We start from the raw sequence: 20,077 nt of genomic DNA on the forward strand, positions 1-20,077 counted from the left end.
CTGGTTTTGATGGATTTGGTTTCTTAAAGCCAAATGTCCTCTATCAAGATACATCCAGTAAGGTAAAAACAATGAGAGTATTATAAATGATAATGGCCGTAATGACCGTAATAATAACAGCTACCATTTATCGTGCACTTACTATGATGTACTAGGCACAGTCTTGTACATTTTATGTACATGATCACATTCTCACAGATGTCTTGTGATGGGAGTTAGGTGATAAGAACATTGACACAAGACAGGTTTGGCAATGTGTCTAGTTGCATAGCAAACACCCTAACTGACCTTTGAACTCAGTTCTGTTTTCTTCTCTAAAACCATGTCCTATAAGCTAATACATGGAAAGCATCCCAAACAGGCCTGGCACATGTACACCACAGGCCAAAATTGCTAAACCTTTAAGGTATCTCAGTCACTGGATAGGACCCGCTATGCTGTTTTAAAATTGGTTAGGGCCGGCCTGGTGGTGCCACAGTTAAGTTCGCACGGTTCGCTTCTCAGCAGCCCGGGGTTCACTGGTTTGGATCCCACGTACGGACATGGCACCGCTTGGCAAAAGCCGTGCTGTGGTAGGCATCCCAGGTATAAAGTAGAGGAAGATGGGCATGGATGTGAGCTCAGTCTTCCTCAGCAAAAAGAGGGGGATTGGCAGTAGTTAGCTCAGGGCTAATCTTCCCCCCACAAAAAAAATTGGCTAGCAAAACAATGTCAGGCAGGATGATACAAAATCCTGCCACTCAGAGTTCAGTGTTTGGATGAGGGGCTGAACATCAAAGGGAACTTGTTAGAAATGCAAAGTCTTGAGCTCCCCTGAAGCTTTAGCAAGATCTCCCAAGTGATCTGTGCGTGCACTCAAGTTTGAGAAACTGAGCTCAGAGACTCAGAGTGGACATTGCTGGTGAGCTAAGATAGCATTTTACTTATCTGGTTAGTATAACTATGAGGCAGTCTCTAAGATAAATATTCAGCTGTATATCAGGTGACTAGAACGAAAGCTGAAAGGTGAAAATCAGAACTAATGCAAGATTCTGAGGTTCTGCTAAACCCTGTCATTGCAAACACAAGACTTTAACTATCGAGGAGTAACGGATTATTTCTCCACCTGAAGTGTTATCAAGTCTCTCTTTTGGTTCTTTGTCAACCACAAATAACTGTTTCTATACTGGTCTCCATTTTATTTCATTTTGTTGTTTTTATAGACAAGGGATGGGTCTGTCTCACCTGAGTGTGTTGACTCACTGGGTGCTTACTTTGGGACCTGGATATCTTCCCAGAAGAACGTCCAAAGTGTGGCTTGTTGTCAGAAGACTCTGGAATTAGCCCAGCTTGCCAGCCTTTCTACAAGAATCTAAACTAAAAGATCATAAGAACGGACACAATGCTCATTTAAAGCTGGTTCACGTTTTGAGTGCTACTGGTGAAAGCTTGTTATCAACTTTACAGAGAGCCAAATTCCAAAATCAGAAATTAAAAACTGCTGTTAACTTTAATCTTGAAAAATGTGAAACACTCAGGACGTAATTGAGATCAACATCCCAGGAGTGAGCTGATAGATGTGACTTAACGTAAGAAAAATGAGTGTTTCTTTATTTTTACACACGATTTCCATTCACCTATCTGGAATTTAGCCATGTACTCAAAATACAGTTGTACTAGGGGCTGGCCCCGTGGCCGAGTGGTTAAGTTCGCGCGCTCCGCTGCAGGCGGCCCAGTGTTTCGACGGTTCGAATCCTGGGCGCGGACATGGCACTGCTCGTCAAACCACGCTGAGGCAGCGTCCCACATGCCACAACTAGAGGAACCCACAACGAAGAATACACAACTATGTACTGGGGGGCTTTGGGGAGAAAAAGGAAAAAATAAAAAAATCTTTAAAAAAAAAAAATACAGTTGTACTAGAAGTCAACAATTTGCTTATGGTGGATATAATAACCATGGCAAGTAACTCTCAAATAATGTCGTATTCTTATCCTTCACGCTGCCCTGGAAGACCTCTGTGCGTCCACGATTACGGGGTGAGATTTCAGACAGCAGTAACCAGCTCAAAGAGATTTGTGCACCCATAGGCTGTACGAACATTTATTTCCTTGCCTTCTGAAAAAGCTATGTGTCTAGAGAAATTGTAGAGCTGGCATGTAATACAGCATTTCTAATGTTATCAGTAAATGTTGTCAGACATGCCTCTGCAAAACCAGAGACAAAGAGAGAAAAGGGAATATTTATCAGACAAGGATGATTAGAGAAAGACTGAGGCTACAAGCCAGGGCTGGAGGCTTTTAGTCTGGATTCAACAAAAACTTTTTTGAAAATACTGTAAAGTGCCCAGGACTAGGCACTAGGGCTTCAAGTGAATGGGGATAAGGGAAATGCTTGAAAAGGGAGTACAGGAAAGCGGTTCCCTTGAATATTCAACTTCTGGCAGCAAGAAATGATCTGACTGATGGAAGAGGGTTTGGGTGGCCTGGGATTTCACAGCTTCTTGCAAGTGATAGGGCAGAGATGGAAAACCTAGCTCAACGTCATCCGCCAAGGGACAGGTACTCAATAGGGACATTACCCTGACCACAGGAACACGTAGCCTGTGTCATCTCACCGCCTCCCAGACCCCTCTCCCACACGCATCCAGAGTTAAACTAAATAAGTCAACAGCTATGCTTGGTGAGATTTCCGAAGGCCTCTTTCCGTTTCTGTGCAGGTGCCTGCTCTCTCTTCTTCTATCCTGCACAGAGCGTTCCCTCTGCACTGCCCTCATCTTCATTTCCCTCTCCTCTTTGTTCCTCTCCCATCTCCCTTCCTTCTGGCCTCCCTGGTCTCTTGCTCTCCTCTCCTCTTCTCATCCCAACCTTGGAGCAACCCACTGTCTCCTAGTCTGTGTCCTATCCCCCTGCTGTGATTCTTAATGAAATACATTTCAGGAGGCCTTCTGATTGGGTCCATGACAAGTGCGTAATTCATAAGCGCAGCTGGGCCCTCCACAGCACAGCACAATCCTTTCATTCTTTCTGGGGATGCTCCTTTTCCTCCTTAGCCCTTGCTCTTCTCTTGCTTCAATGGAAGACATCAGCTGTGCATTCCCTAGACTTCTTTCTTCTCCTGTTTCCTTCCTGGGGCAGAGCAGAGTCTCCTCACCTTGCTAAGGTGGAGCTCAGAAGTCATCACATCTTAGTTAAGCTTCTTAGAAGCATGTCTCAAAGGATCCCCTTATCTCCTGAATGAGGTTCTCTGTCTCTTGTGACAAACTCACCACAGCTGTCCTGCCCATTGACTCTCTCATCTTTTAAACTGCCACTCAAATTACGGTGAGCATTGGTAGTATTGTGGTTATTTAATCAAATCCTTATTTCTTGCTCTCAACTTTAAAGTTGGGAGATTTTATATTTTGTGTTTATCAAAAGTGGGTTTTTTCTTTTTATGCTTGTGGCCCTGGATTAGAATCTTTTCAATGATCTTTCCATCCTTAATGATGGTTGGATTTTCTGTGACTTGAAGAAAGAAGAAAGAAAAGATTTCCTAAAAATGCTTATAAGACCCTGTACGCACAAGAAGGGGAAGCCTTTTTGTTTATGAGTCAGAGTCTGAGCAGATCCGACTTCTCCATAATTGTCTGTCCTTCTCAGAGTGTATATATAGTGTTAGCTATGTCTTAAAAGCCTAAGGATAGAATTAGAACATTTAGGAAGCTTCCGAAATATTATTTGACTAGCAGTACCTTCAAGATCTGGCTCAAACTTTTCTCTCTTTGATAGAAGGCTTCTGGGACCAATCCTTTCTATGCTCAATCTGTAGTGGCCACCAACAGTTAATTTTCCTGTCAATGCCCCGTCCTTGTGTGTATTTCATCATGGAACAGTGGTTAAATGTGCGGGCTTTAAGGATGTATGGCTTACATTGAAGTCCCAGTTTCAACTGTGTGACTAAAGATGACTTACTTAAACTCTCTGTGCCTTCATTTCATCACTTATAAAATAAGAATACAATTGTCAACTATCATCGCAGGATATTTTTAAGGATTAAAGGAGATAATCCCTACTAGGTGTGCACAGTGCTGAGTATATAGGAGAGGTATATTATTATTTCTATTGTTATATGTTATTATTATGGTTACTTAGGTACATTCTTTGCATTTCCAACTAAATTGTAAATGTGTCAAGTCAGGCATTTACATTATTAATCCAATATAAAACAAATTAATGCAAAACATTTGAGGGAAGTCACTTAAGGATATGGAGCATATTCTTTTCATACATTTAAGACATTTATAATTGGTGTTCAAACATCATTAAATACTGTCATGTTACCAGGTTTTATATGATATTTTACTTTTTCCTTCATTAAATGTAGTTCGTGTTACAAATAGAAAGTTAAGTCAATGAACAAGAACTGAATACACATAAATTATTGCCACAAGGCACACTTTTGATTTAAAATATAACAAACATATTATAAATATGTAGTTATATATGCTGGATGTAAAACCAGTGCTTACAAAATTTACCTTTTTAATATCATTAAAAAAAAGTCTGTGGTGCACTTACGATATCTCCTCCAAATTCCTAGTAAGTGTCAAGTTTTCTGAAAGTACTTAATGGCATGTGGACTAAGTGTACATTTCAAATGCTCACATTAGGAGTTAATGCATTTGCAACAGGCTTCTGAGTGAGGTTACACACTGCTTACGTTGCAAATGAAAAATGCACGGGAGCGAGGAGTTGAGACCTACGGACACCCACGGAACTCCAAATGCTTCTCTTTGTTTCTTCTCTCTTAATAGAACATCATCCAGTTAGGACCATCCTAATCCAATAGTACGAAATGCTTCCCATGAAGGCTCGGAGTTTTAGAATCATGTAATTTGGAGACTGGAATGAAAAATAAAAGACAACCCAACTTATTTTACAGATGAGAAAATAGAGGCCTGTGGCATTCATTTAAGACTGTTCTCAAAACCAGCACTATCCCTACCCTTTATCTGAGTCATTTACTCGAGTTTCGTCACATATTTTTATGCTGTTCAACTGACCATAACTTTAAACGCCCGTGCGCCCCTGACGCCGTGTGCTGGCTGTGTGCTTTCCACGGGGCTCCCCTCGAGGACCCTCTGGGGCTGGTGGGGAATTTTCCTTTGTGGTATCAAAGCCAGGGGCGCGTGGTTTTCCTTTGAGTAGTTTTAAGAGAACGCTACCGTGTAACAACTGGGGCCACAGAGAAATCTTTATGGTATATACTTTACAGACATTTTCTTCTCGGATTTTTTCCCTCTAAGACAAAAGCCTTTGCTAATAGTTCACATAAAACATATTGTTAATTAGTAAATTGTCAAGAAGCGCTAGATTCCATTCCTGTGTGGACTCCATTTAAATATGTCCCTGAATAGCTAATATACCATTTATTTTCCAATTAAACTTATTCAAGTATAATTTTGAAGTGCATTGCTTAAAAATTTGATACATTTAAGCCATGAAAACGAGTTTTTCAACACATGTAGTATTTAAGGAAGTCCTAACCTATATTGTTAAGATACTTACTAGCGATAATTATGACTAGCCACTTTAACCTACAGAAATAGGATTGGTAATAAAACCCAAAAACCATCCCTTAATCACTGTGGAGTTGTAATTGCCCTTTACATCGACCTATATAAAGCTGTATTGAATATTAAAGTTATTCCAAAACAATATATTTTTAATTATTTTTTATGACAGCCTCTGCTCTTTAATTAAATGCACCGGACAGGAGGATTTGGGGCGCTTGCCTTGTCGGTAGGTGGTGGGTAACAAGTTAAATTATGCGGAAGCAACGTGAAGTTTTGACTAATAATATTTTTACAAGGCCCTTTTAGAAATTCTCACGTGGATGTTACCAGTGACGCTGGTTTATTAGTATTTGGTTAATTGAGAAAAAATAGAAGGAAATAAAATACTGAAATAAAAAGGAAAGAGCAGAGCGGCGCGCACTCTCCCCTCCCATTCCTCCTTCCCCTCCCCTCCCCTCCCCTCCCCCGAAAGCTCGCGCTCCCTCCCTCCAGGAGCAGGTTCCTGCATGTGCCCGGAATCCGGGCTCGGTGGCGGTGACGGAGGCGCCCTGCAATACCAGGGCGTTCCCAGCTGGGGACTGCCGGCTGCCGGGAACCTGCAGACACCTGGCGCGGCTGTCGAGGGCCCCCGAGACTGCTGTGGCGGACCGGTCCCTCCAGGGCTGCAGGCGCAGGCTGTGAGCGGTCAGAGGGTTTCCTGTGTGTCAGCAACTTCACTTCGCCGAGAGAGCCGGCGGAAGGGCGAGGGAGCGCTCGCGGGCCAATCGCTCCCGGGCAGCCGCCGGCCCGAGCGCGCCCCTCGCCCTCGCCCTCGCCCCCGCCGCCGCCCCGGGTGGCCGCGGCGGGCAGCAGCCGAGCGCGCCGGCCCCGGGGAACACCGGCCCCCGGAGAGCGCGCCGAGAGCGCCGGCCGGCAGCCCGGCGGGCGGGGCGCAGGCACGCCCCTCGCCTCCCCGCGGCGCGCGGACTCGCCCGGGTGCCCAAACTCCGCCCACCCTCGCGGGGAGCCCGGCTGGCTCGCCCGCCCGCCCCCTGCACTCGGGACGGAGCAGCGCCGCACTGACGGCGCCGGGCTCTGCGGCCACGCGCGCCCCGAGGGTCCCCCGGGCTGGGCGCAGGGACGCGGAGGGAGCGGCGGGGACCCCAGCGGCGAGCTGCTCGCGTGCAAGGTAGGGAGAAGGCAGATGCCCAAGCGAAGTTGATCTCTGGGGGCAGGAGGCCGGCAGCGCGGCGGCCGGACCCCGCGGAGCCCCCGGCGCGCTCTCCGGCGCGGAGCCGCGGCCCTCGGGAGAGCACGGTCGGAAAGTTGTCGGCGCCGGTGCCCTGCGCGCCCTGTTGTGTAACCTCGGCTCTGCCAGCGGACGGCGAAGTCGCGGCCCGGGCGGAGTTCATGGCCCGCGGCGAACGCGGGGCCGCAGCCGGCGTGGGCGAGCCCCCCTCCGCCCCCTCCCGCGGGGGTCCCCGGCGCCCGCCCCCTTCCGCGCGCCCGCTTTTCCCATGCGCTCTGCGCCCCGCGCCGCCGCTGCCCTCGCGCCGCCGCCTGCCCCTCGGAGCCGCCGCCTGAGTCGGGGAGAGAATGACCGAGGTGCTGTGGCCGGCTGTCCCCAACGGGACGGACGCCGCCTTCCTGGGCGGCCCGGGCTCGCCGTGGAGCAACAGCACGGTGGCCTCCACCGCCGCCGTCGCCGCCACCTCGTTCCGATGCGCGCTGACCAAGACGGGCTTCCAGTTCTACTACCTGCCGGCCGTGTACATCGTGGTGTTCATCATCGGCTTCCTGGGCAACAGCGTGGCCATCTGGATGTTCGTCTTCCACATGAAGCCGTGGAGCGGCATCTCCGTGTACATGTTCAACTTGGCCCTGGCCGACTTCCTGTACGTGCTGACCCTGCCGGCGCTCATCTTCTACTACTTCAATAAGACCGACTGGATCTTCGGGGACGCCATGTGCAAGCTGCAGAGGTTCATCTTCCACGTGAACCTGTACGGCAGCATCCTGTTCCTCACCTGCATCAGCGCGCACCGCTACAGCGGCGTGGTGTACCCGCTCAAGTCCCTGGGCAGGCTCAAGAAGAAGAACGCCGTGTACGTCAGCGTGCTGGTGTGGCTCATCGTGGCGGGGGGCATCTCCCCCATCCTGTTCTACTCGGGCACCGGGGTCCGGAAAAACAAAACCGTCACCTGCTACGACACCACCTCGGACGAGTACCTGCGGAGTTACTTCGTCTACAGCATGTGCACGACGGTGGCCATGTTTTGCGTCCCCTTGGTGCTGATCCTGGGCTGTTACGGACTGATTGTGAGAGCCTTGATTTACAAAGACCTGGACAACTCGCCTCTGAGGAGGAAGTCCATTTACCTGGTGATTATTGTGCTGACTGTTTTTGCTGTGTCTTACATCCCTTTCCATGTGATGAAAACAATGAATTTGAGGGCCCGGCTGGATTTTCAGACCCCAGAAATGTGTGATTTCAATGACAGGGTTTATGCCACTTATCAGGTGACGAGAGGTCTAGCAAGCCTCAACAGTTGTGTGGACCCCATTCTCTATTTCTTGGCAGGAGACACTTTCAGAAGGAGACTCTCCCGAGCCACCAGGAAAGCTTCCAGAAGAAGTGAAGCACACTTGCAATCCAAGAGTGAAGACATGACCCTCAATATTTTATCCGAGTTCAAGCAGAACGGAGATACAAGCTTGTGAGGACGCAGGAATCCCCAGACACCCGCTTTGTAACATGGTAGGATGCTTAACAGAGCCACGTGGTTTTTTTCCCTTTAAGTTTCTAGTAAGTTTGGTGAAAATTCAAACCAAGAAAGTAGTGAGTTTAAAAAAAAAAAAAGAAATGGAAATGCTCACGCCCACGCTTGGCTTGTTTGGGTTTGCTTTCAAGGCCTGCCTTCTTTCTAACCAGAAGTATGTATAATAAAATAATACTGTCCTAGTTAAACATTTACTTCTTTTCTGCCTTTAAAATCGACACACTTTTCTATTTAAAGTGCACAGGAATATTGGAGCTATTTTGATATTAATAATTTCTCCAAGGAAACTGACAACCTGAAACTTGATTTTGTGATTCATCTAATCTTTGTTGTTTTTAATTATCCATGGTGGGAGCAAATTGAAAGTCCACATTCTCAAGGTTAACATAGGATGGCAAAACACTGAGGTAGGTCTGTTCAGTATCAGATGGAAAGACCTCAGCGGGGTGTCTTTTTTGGTCCTATAAGCATAGGTGCTAGCTGGCTGAGTTTCTTGGGAGAATTGAATAGAAAAATAAAGTCAGTGAATTTAAGAGCCTAAAAAGTGGTTATTGCTCAGTTATTTCTAGAAAACTACTCACTGTATGTTGGGTGCTAAATGTTTGATGATGGAAGCCTGCGTATATTATCTTACCAGTAAAATGCATTCAACGTAATCAAACTGCGTGTACTTTCCTCGTAAACACCACGGGCTCTGTTAGACTTCCTGTGATAACGAGCATCTGCTGGTCCCACTGCTGTGCAGGCCTTAGGAGTTTGCGTTCCAGTACAAATGCTCACTCACATCTGTGAAAACAATTTAAAAATCTCCGATAAACTACAGACCAAAGTGGAGGAACTGTTAGCAGGTTGAGGGATGTGGGGCAAGAGGGTAGTGTTATATCAGAGGGGGAGAGGTGACAGTCACCCACAGTGCAGTGCCTGCAACCGTGTTCTCAAATGTATGAGGCAAGTGGGAGCAGGTAGAAGGCATTGTTAGATGAGGACTTCAGTGTAAATTAAGTCATGGTGGAAAGGCTCTTTTTTGCTTCTTGGAAATGTTGGAAAATAGTGAATGCAATTTGAAAAGAAGGCGGCAGAATTTATATAGGTTGTGTTGATAGAATGGGAAGCTATAGTCCTTTACTGGATCTTGCATCCTCACACTTAAAGAAAAAACTCCAAATATATGGGAAATGGAAATATGAAGAATGAAATTTAAGCACCTAAGGTACCACAGCACTGAGAAATAAGTTGTACAAACTACTAGTCACACTCCTAGTAATTTAAGAGAAGACTACTGGTCAGTGTTTTCTTCTACATTTTTTCTCTGCCAGGCAGTAATGAGAAATATGTGAAACATTTCGTTAACTTTAATAACAGTTTTCAATGAATATTGAATTGCTGCATTTTTAACCTTTGAAATCTTTAAATTCTGTATAATGTAGAATAAGGAGGTGAGTTAATCCAATTTATAACTCCAAACAGATAAATCCAGGGTCAAAGGAATTTTTAATGGTGAAACCAGCCCCATAAAGTCAACATCAGACTCTGCAACCGATGGTGGAGCAGCTTGTTTGGAAGCACTTCATAAGTAAAGCGGTTTGGGGCTGTGTCTTAAGGCAAGGACCTTAGCGCCCTGTGGGACGTGGTGACAGGAATGTCAGGGCTTATTTCAGGTCTTGGAATGCCTGGGTGGACTGAGGATTCGTGGGACCCTCGGTTTCTTCTTCGAGTGGCTCAGTTTATCCAGTCTCAGACCACCAAGAACAATGAAGAAAAGCTGTGTTTAGCTTCTTTTTTACAGGTTGAGTGTTGATGCACAGAGTTATAGAAACCAAGTCAAGAAGAAACCTTTTAGATGTCCTACTTACACCTCCTCATTTTGAGGAAAGACAAGGTTAGCTAGATTCTCACTTGGTTAGGGTCCTACAGCATTGTCTGCTATGAAATCCTAGAAGAAAAAGTCTAAAATATGTCATTACTTTGTTGTCCCTGTTGAGTATCCTGTTGAGTGAGACAAGATAGATATCACTAAATTGACCAACATGGAAATTTCAAAGTCTGGACCAGCCTTGACTCGAACGCCAATGGTACACATTTCTATCATATTTCCTCACCATTTACTTTAGTTTTCTTCCTTTTAGGTCTCAGATGCCCAGCCTGATTTACAGTATGTGTTAAGTACATTGTTTCAGCCTCCAGAGAACTTTCTTTTGGAGTGTGGACGCAGTGAGGAGGTGGACAGTCACTAGAAATGCCCTTTTACTCCTGGGCATGCTTTTGTCCATGGTGTTTCTTCTTTAGCTTCATATATGACGTAGTGGACAATGACATGCGATTGCATGCCAAATAGTGACAAGGATGATCTTGCCAACTTCCAGGCAAAAAGCGGTCTCGGGGAAGAGTCCATACTAACAGTGAAAATACACAGAGGGATCCAGATGGAGCAGTGATCTGTTGGCTGGATATCTGATTCATGGCATATGATGATTGAGGAGGTATTTTAATAGTAAAGGTTGAAATGTGTTGGCGTTTTGATGAAAGATCTGCTAAAATTATAGAACTTACCAGTTAACTAAATTTCACACTGCAAAACTGTTTTAGTGCCAAGTTCAAGGTGTTTTGTGACTCGCAGATTGGCATCTTTGACTCTCTGAACGTCAGTGTGTGTTTGCATTGAAATGGTAAAAAGACAAACTAAGAAGAGTTGCTGCATGAGAAGAGGAGTCAGAGGTAACACCTTGAGGCGCCACTCGGCCAGCTGTGGAACTCTTGACCCTTTCAAGGCCACTGTTCGTGGATTAAAAAGGTTGGCTGACATCCATCTGTCGGGGCCTAGGGGACATGCCAAAGAGTTAAAACCACACCCAGCCAGAGGTGCGTGGGGTCTCCCCCTGTGCTTTCCCGGACTCCTCAGTGCCAGTCCTAACTAAAAAGGTTTCGAGTTCACCACCTGTGACATGGACATAAGAGCTGTAAGTTTCCTCAGTCTGCTGGGCAGTGCGCTCACCTGTCCTTGGATAAAGAAATGTCAGTGCTTGTAGCAGCTGGAATTGGACTAGTGACAATAAGATGTGTAACTAGTTAGAGATCTATGGAACCTTTAACTTTGCTGGTCAAATTGTAACTATCATAACAGTATTTATTGAGGAAGCTCACAGTCCTTCAGTTGTACAGATTGAAACTTTCTTGAAAGATCCAACATACTGATGTAAACTATATTTATTACAATGTATAATATATGTCACACTGGTGTATTTTACATAGCATGATGCATCGGTAAAATGAGAGTTATTGTATTTTATGATGCTTTTCAAATATCACTATCTTGAGATGTTTAAGTCTTCAGATTTCTTTGGGTCTAAAACATGAAAATCTGTTTTGTGACACAGGTGATTAACTTTCTCTAGAAATGCTTCTGCATGTTTATGTTTTTATTTAGGGTTCTTCCTATATACACACAGTTTGGTGTTAGACTATCATAAGATCAATAGTAAATACAAAATATCTTAGCCAGACTGAGTCTGTATTGTCTACATTTTATATGATACTATAGAAAATTTATATCATCTTTTTAGGACGTTTAGAATTGTGCCCCCAAATGTGGTCAGAGATTCCATTTCCTAATGCAAAAGGCTTGTCCTAAATTTATGGTAGATCTCTTATGGTTTAGAAGTCTGGTGGGATGGGCATTATCGATACAACATTAGTTTAAGGAAAAACTCTAGGGAGATGGGGAGAGAGTCATCAGTTACTGTGCTCAGCTTTGCCTCAGTTTTTGTGTTGTGTTTCTTCTTAAGGTGAAATAGTACGATCTTAATTTCTTTGACATGGAGTTTCTAAGTAACACACTACCAGCAAGTTCAACACTGCTGTTCATTTTAATCTGATTTATTTGTTCAGTTGATGACTTTAATTCCAAGTTTTATAGTGATAACTGTATATTATTTGGCTGCTGAATTCTGTTACAATTTTTTATTCTGTTGTACATTGTATTATACATATCATTCAAAATTAATATGAAGGGAAATGTATGTTACATATCAAAATTTGTGAATTTGAATCCAGTATGTTTTAGTGCTTCTGCAAAAATGTTTATTTTTGTATTATCTGTGATTTTAATATAGATAATTGAACTAGATTTCGTTGTGATTAATCGTGCCATTGAATGGGCGGTATGGAAACAGTGTTACTTGACATTTTGAGCTTTCTCAGGTTTATCTAAATCAGTGGTAGCTTAACAAATTCCAGACTAATTGTGTGTAACCATGTTTTAGATAGAAAGAATGCACATCTCCTCTAAGTTTGCATGCACGAGTGTAGGATGTCATGTGCGTGCGTGGCTGTGTGTGTGTGTGTGTCTAAGGCATGGCAGCCAACTTTGTATGTGCTATTAATAATAACAGCAGAGCTTTGATGCAATCTTGGTCACTAGAGTTGTACCTACCATAGACAATTAAAACTGAAAAAGTCTCAATAAAACTATGAAATGGGGTCTGATGGCTTCTGTGTTATTGCAGTATTAATACTTACGAGTTTCCCCGAATTTTGATGCTCACTATTATACCAAGCTGGCAAATACTGTAGGATGTATGGAAGTAACACAGGCATTCTTGAGGTGCAGGCTGGAACGTAAGAAGTGAAGTGTTAAAGAAAGAACCTGGTGCAAGATAATTTAAGGTTGTCCTTATTCCATATTTAATCATTAGTAGGAATATGACCTAATTATTTGAGGAAAATATGGAATGCAGCCTTAATACATATTTCTCATACTAGTGTTCTGTCTTTAAAATGTTAGCTGTCGTCTTTCTCCTCTAATTTATCCATGGAGGTAATCAGACTAATAATCCTTTGTGGTTTTTGTTCATCTGTCAGCCTGCATTGCTTGGTTCTCTCAAGTTTATTAAAATATACATTGCTGGTGCTGTGCAGTGAAAAAGTATATGTGGAGGGCCAGCCCGGTTGCCTAGTGGTTAAGTCTGGCACGCTCCACTTCAGCAGCCTGGGTTCGTTCCCAGGTGTGGACCCAAACCACTCGTCAGCCATGCTGTGGTGACCCACATACAAAAGAGAGGAAAATTGGCCACCAATGTTAACTTAGGGCAAATTGTCCTAAAGCAAAAAGAGGAGGATTGGCAACAGATGTTAGCTCAGGGTGCATCTTCTTCAGCAAAAAAAAAAGGTGTAGGTGGAGTGGGAGAATGCTTAAAATGTCACCTTTTTGTCCTGGGTGGAGAAGGTAAGCACAGTGGTCTTGGCTGGGTTTTCTGGTTGTCTGCAGACACGGGGTCCCTGTCACAGAATCCTGTGGGCGGACACACGCAAATCTCTTGCAGCCCTTAAAGTATGTGCCACTCAGATTTTACTCCTTAATTAGCTGTGCTCTCCAGACTTCACGGCTTGAGAATCCTCACTTGTTAACATTGGCTTTGATAGACTTGTGTGGGTGTGGGGGTGTGTACGTTTATTTAGTACATACATCCAGGTTATGCAGATAACTATCTTTCTGATTCAAGAAGAGTTTAAAGCTTTGAGCACATTGTGAGCTTCAAAATCGCTTTGGGGTTGGAGTCGGAGAAGTCTCTCTCTGCACAAGTAAATGTACTGCATCGAAATTCTTTTATACTCTATTTTCAGGGGGTTTAGAACTTTGCCCCCAAATACGATCAGAATTTCCATTTCCAAATGCAAAAAGCTTGTCCTAAATTCAAAGTAGATCTATTATGGTTTAGAAGTCTAGTCGATGGGACGTTAAAGACATAAGAGATGTCACTAGAAATCCATGTTAATGTTAATGCTGTGCTTACTTGCTTTAACTGGACAAGGTTGTATTGCTTTGGGGTGGACCCTGGGGACTGACATCCCCAGCTAGCAGGGTTCTGGGACCAGCGGTCCAAACAACAGCTGTGGATGGAGTCAGGCCCCTGGGCTGAGTGGCTGACACCGCTGCAGCCCCTTGGAAATGGGCCTGGGAAGGGGTTGGGGAGGGGAGGCGTGTGCGGGCAGTCAGTCCTGCACAGAGGGGAGAAACGCACTGCCTTTCCTGAGTACCTGAGAGGGGAAGTCACCACAGGGAGCCGGAAAAGCCCAGAGATAGATCGGAATAGAAAGAGGCCTTGGAGACATCCAGCCCCATCATCTGGGTTTGCTCCTGAGAGTAGTTTTCACGTTTGGAGGTGAACTAGCGGGGGACTCAGGGTTCTCACTTCTCCTGCAACATTCCTCCCACATCCCAGAGCTCTGCAGCCTGTGGCTCTGTGTCCATTAGTGGGTCAGGAAATCAGTACAGTGGGCTATGATCAGCACTCTAACAAAATGAGAGAGAACAGATCAGAGTCCATCACTCGGAGAGTAAGGCGTTGTGATTTTAGTTTCAGACACACGCTCTCACACACACACACACGCAACACATATATTTACAGGTACTTGTGTCCTGGGTTGCAGTGGACATTTGATTTCTTACTGAGGACCTAGTCAAAAAAGTTCAAAACTAGCACTATTCTACTCAGCAAAAGGCGGCATGGAGTTATAGGAATAGGGGATGAGAGATGGTTTTCCAGAACTATTTTTAAATAAACACAAAGATGCTTGGTTGTTAATTTTGTGACAAAATTAACATGCATCCCTCCTTTTTTTAAATGTTATTTTCTTCTGACAATTACATTCAGAATTCCCAAGGAAATTGTTAAGGCAGCATTTAGCCTACATCTAAGGATAGCTATTTGCAGTTAAAGGTAGTATAATTGAAACTCAGGTTTACTTTGATAGCTTAACTCCACATTGTTCCCTCTATTTTAAAGAGTTAACAGCAAAACGGAAAATGTCCACTATGTTTAAGAGCATCAGCTTTGCAGTCAAAATGCCTTAGGTTTCAACCCACCTCTGCCACTTGCTACTTGTGTACCCTGAGAAGTTACTTAAACCCTGTAACTGTGTGTTCCTCAGCCATAAAATGGGCATAACAATTGGCAGCTCATGGCATGTTGGGAGAATTAAATGAAATAAAATATGCCAAGCACCTATTGCAAAATACGCATTCGACAAATGGTGGGTGTGCCATTCTGGAGGCTGCTAAGGGTTTGCCACTCCACATGCTGTTTTGCTGTTGTTAGTGTCATCTCTGTATCTATTAATACAAATATTAATATTTCTGTTGTCTTCCTTCCTGCCATGGAGGCTTTGTGGGTCTCTTAGAAATTCACGTTGTGGGTTCAAGAGTGGGTCTCTTAGAAATTCTCGGTGTAGGTTTGAGTGCAGTTAATTTTGTTCCTTTGGACACTCCAGTGAATATCTGAGGTCAGATAATAAGCAAGTACTCAACTTTCTGACGCTTTGCACTGTCATATTCACTGTGTGGGACAAAGACATATAAGGCTAAGTGTGTCCAGCTAAAAATACATCCACAAGAAGGGTCTGCTGACTGCTTAGTAGGCCCCCCCTCAGGTTCCTGGTCTATTTTCAGTCACCACAATCCAGAGGCTGGTCTTCGGTTTTGCAGATCCAGAAACTTGATCGCAGCAGTTCACCTAGAGTTCACCAACTTGGAGCACTGAGTCACACCCAGCAAACTGACAAGAGAATCATTTACCAACTAGAACGACATTCATGAGTATATAATGGCCGTATCCCGGTCACAATAACAGACATCTGCCTCTTTGTTCAATCTAATTACGAATCAGAAGGTTGCCTACAGAGCTTAAAATAAGAGCAAAGAGGTGATATTCTTGAAAGACATTTCCAGTAAGATAGAGGAGCTGAAAGAATTGCCTGTCCTTGGAGATATTGGTCATGATAATCAGCATCCATCCCGTACTTGGAAAAATTCTGCCTGCCTGGGACAACTCAGCAGCACATAGATTGAAAATTTTGCACTTGCTTATTTTCTTTAAAAATCAATCACCACCATTATTACTTCTTTGCTTGCAAATTACGTTTTAGTAATGTCTCCCAATGGTGGGTGTGGGAGAAGGGTGGTGATAGAGAAGGCTGCAGTGCTTGCTAAGTTGGAGAGCCTTAGAAGACATCCAGTTGGAAAGATGCAATGTGTCAGTCATCACAAATGCCATTCCAGAGTTCAGGACAGAGGTGTGGCAAGAGATGCAGGTTTGGGAATTGTCCGTGTGCAAATGATAGCTGTAACCAAGGAAGTAGGTACAGTCACTCAGGGAGTATGTGCAGACGCTGAAGAAAAAGGGCAGGCAAGGGAGGAGAGCAAGCCAGAAATAGCACCAACACTGGTGGGATGGATGGGCAGGAAGAATTGGAGTCAGCAAAGATCCCCCACAGCCTCTTGAAGAAATCAGCCTCGGAAGAGTTCCAGGGAAGAGGTGAATCTGTGTCACTTGTTACAGAAAGGACCATAAAGAGTCTGCTGGATTTGGAAATTGGAAAGCCTTGGTGTTTGATTGAAAGCACTTTTAAACCATAAAAATAATAATGATTATTGATCACTGAAGAAGTGTTTTGGTGATAATATTGAGGAAAATATGTTACTGGTTTGATGAGAAGACTGAGATTAGAAAGAGAAAAAGGTATAAAGAGAGATTGCTTGATAATTGCAGAGGAAACCAGGTCCCTGGGGAAACTGGAGTAGAACTGGATGATATCAGCAGAACAAGGGGAGGGGACAGTCTAGGGAAGGAGTGGCTGTGGTTTTGAGGATGACTGGTGGTGAAGACCATCACAGTAGAGAGCCTAATTGGGGGGTTGGATACTGGATGGCTCACTGAGTAACAGGAAGACTGTTGGAGCTGTGGAGGAAACTGATTTGAAGGTTGGTGAACAGGAACACTGAGAAACGGAGCAGCCAGCAAGAATTAGTTGGCATCACTCTCAAAAGAGATATTTACATGGCGGTGGGGAGCCTGTCCCTCTTCTGAGGAATCAGGGTAGCGTGATAGGAGAAATGGCATCTACTGGGAAAAAGACTGAGTGAAATATTTTACAGGGAGTTGTCAGCAGGTGTTGTTAAGGAAAGGTTGAGAGAAGTTTCCTTTGGAAAAAGTGTGTCTCCAGAAAACACAGCAAAAGGTGGTCAATAGAGGGTGGAAGTGGGAGGAGAGGGAAAGAACTGGAAGGAGAAGAAAAGTTTGGTGACAAGGAAACTCGTCCCAGGGATGTCGTACTAGATCATGAGGATAAAAGAGGCAAGCTGTAGAAAGATCCCAGGATGGAAAGAACCAACATTTCCATAAGAACTTTGGAGATAAGTTTCCTCATAGTCCAGACAGACCGTCTGTCCTTGGATGGATGGAATCAGGGAGAGAATAGATGGGCTTTAGGCAGTGATCGAGAGTTCATGTGGTGGCTTCAAAACTTGGCTGCAAATTCGTTGGCATTTTTCCCATTAAGAATTTGGGTCTATGGTCCATTCCCTTGAATCTGAGGGGGTTTGTGATTGTTTTGACCAACAGAATATGGCGGGAGTGACACACTGTGACTGCTACGACCAGGTCATAAAAACCTGCTCTTTGTGGTGTGGAGCTCTGAGTTAACATATGAGAAGCTGACCACCTCGAAGCCACATGCTGGAAAGGCCACGTGGAGAGAGTGCTTGGTAACACCCTGAAAAGAGGGGTGTGTGTGAGAGAGAGAGAGACAACTAGAGAGCCTCTAGCCACTCAATCACACCAGTCCGGGCACCAGACACGTGCAAAAGCAGACTTGGATCCAAATGCCAGCCATTCGAGTCCCTCGCAGCTGCATGAGTCTCAGACATCACGGAGCAAAGACCAGCCATCTTTGCTGAGATGTGTGTGAAAACCTGAGCCATAAAATCTATGAGGAAAATGAAATTGTGTTTATTTATGAGGTTAGGGTAGTTTGTTACACAGAAATAGATAACAGGAACAGCCTAGGACAGACTGTAATGGGGGCTGCTGAGGTGTGTTCTCTGTCATGGTTACTGCTCTTTGTGTGCCCAGGTGGGTGTGGCCGGGGGGGGTGTGGCGGAGGTTGTGGTGGGACTGGGTTAGGAACATGTGGTGTACCCCCAACCACGGATGGTATCCACTTACATGCAGAGGAACAGAGTGCCGGGTGGTTGCTCAGCATTGGTCAAAGTGAGGGCCTAATCGTGGCTAAATATTTCTATAATTATAACCCCTGCCTCCAAGACAGTGCCGAGGATCTAAAAGGCACTTAAATTGGCACAAAAAATTCACAAATGGAGAATAGTTAAGAGGTAAATTGTATCAAGAAGCTGCGAATGTAGAAGGATTTCACAGAGAAGAGAATTGTGGTTGAACAAGAATAGACTGAGAAAGCACATTCATGGAGGCAATTATTATAAGTCTGGGTTAAAAGTTAAATAGAATTTCATATTCAGGAGGAAGAAGGGAAAGTATGCCAGGCTCACTTTTTATTTGGAGGTGGAGGTTTGAAGAAAAAAATGAGCAAAGTCAGTGGATTGGAAAAGGATGGACTTTGGGAGAAAAAAGGGAGAAACAGATTCGCTGTGGCTCAGGAGGTGAGAGAAACTAAGGTTAACTGGGCAGAATGAAACCGCAATTGAGAGAACAAGCAAAGAGGCTTGCGTTTAGTGTAGTCAGTGATAGAAAGCCATGAAAAGTTTTAAGTCGGGGAAATGAAATTATAGAGAATCTGGCAAGGGAGGCAGAGACCTGTGAAGACGTTTTTTCTCTAAGCAAGACTTTCAAGGAATGGTGGTGACTGCAGAGTAAGGAGGCAGAGATCTAACATGTTTTGCGGGAAGAAATGATCAGCTGTGGGGTCTGAGTACAATGGAGGAGAGAAAAGGAAAAGTCAAGATGACCAGGGTTCCCTCTGGAGAATCAGGAATAATAGTAGTGATTCTGAAAGAATCAGGAAGGGAAGAGGCGAGTACAAACAGGCATGAAGATCGTGTGTATGACTCGAGGCCCCTCTGCAAGAACTGTTACTCTGTTTACTCTGCTAGACCTCAGCTTAATTTTTATGAACTTCTCTTCTGCTAATATGGCAGAAATGTAATTTCACTTTGTTCGGTTCCCGCCCCCCGCCTTCTCCTTGAAGTTGTGACTTAAATCCATAAAGGACTTACTTGTTGAATGGAGGCCTCTGGTCCACATCATGGTCTCTCAACGCCGGCAGCTCTGGGCGGATACCATGCCCTTCTTGAGATAACAGCGTCTGAGTGCTGTGAGATCTCCCGGGCCATCCCTTTAGATATACCACAAAGTGATTTCTGTTCAGGGATTTTTCTGCCTCCCAGGAAAATGTAAAAAGAGAGAATCTTGGAACATCAAAAAAGAAGTAAGGACACAGTAAGCAAGAGTGTGGGAAGGGGCAGATTTTCCTTCTTTCAAGTTTTCTAAATCATATTTGATGCTTGAAGCAAAAACTATAAAACTGTTTGATTTGGTTCTAAATGTACACAGAGAAAATATTTAAGATAATTACTTTATGAATGGGGGAGGGTAAAGGGACATAGAGGGAGGTAAGTTTTCTAGATTTCACTTGAATTGGCAAAATGATGGCAACAGTATACAGGAAAAGTTATGTCCATATAATGGAATAGCTCGAGCTACAACGAAAAGTAGTTATACAAAGCGATACACTCAAAAACAGTATAGATAAAACAAAATGGGATTCCAAAAACTATTCAAGTAACCCACAGAAAGGCAGGAAAAAGAAAACAGAAACAAAAAACGGAGAGAATAAGTAGAAATGATAGACTTAAACGCTAACATTAAACCTGATACATTTAATGTAACTTAAACCCTGATACGTGTAATGTATCAATAATTACATTAAATGTAAATCTAAATATACCAAGTAAAACACACAGATTGGCAGACTG

General features: G+C 44.2%; 1 protein-coding gene across 3 annotated transcripts; it reads left to right on the forward strand.

Moving 5' to 3' along the window:
• The first annotated feature begins 6,970 nt into the window (after positions 1 to 6,970).
• On the forward strand, positions 6,971 to 12,771 carry P2RY1 (purinergic receptor P2Y1). Of its 3 annotated transcripts, XR_006890104.1 has the most exons (3): positions 6,971 to 7,897; positions 8,097 to 8,273; positions 10,422 to 12,771. XR_006890104.1 is itself a non-coding variant. In XM_046671486.1 (2 exons), the coding sequence occupies exon 1, from the start codon at positions 7,112 to 7,114 to the stop codon at positions 8,234 to 8,236; it is 1,125 nt and encodes a 374-aa protein (XP_046527442.1). In that variant the 5' UTR covers positions 6,971 to 7,111; the 3' UTR covers positions 8,237 to 8,273; positions 10,422 to 12,771. The 3 variants fall into 3 exon arrangements, 2 of the variants coding, with proteins under 2 accessions (XP_046527442.1, XP_046527455.1); XM_046671486.1 differs by having other exon boundaries at positions 6,971 to 8,273; XM_046671499.1 differs by having other exon boundaries at positions 8,097 to 12,771.
• The last annotated feature ends 7,306 nt before the right edge of the window (positions 12,772 to 20,077 follow it).

The sequence above is a fragment of the Equus quagga genome, chromosome 1, assembly GCF_021613505.1.
Source record: "Equus quagga isolate Etosha38 chromosome 1, UCLA_HA_Equagga_1.0, whole genome shotgun sequence".
In the NCBI taxonomy this organism is placed as follows: Eukaryota; Metazoa; Chordata; class Mammalia; order Perissodactyla; family Equidae; genus Equus; species Equus quagga.

What these genes read in the sequence shown, in the direction of transcription:
- P2RY1 (XM_046671486.1), top strand. Translation starts at nt 7,112, where the DNA reads ATGACCGAGGTGCTGTGGCCGGCTGTCCCCAACGGGACGGACGCCGCC.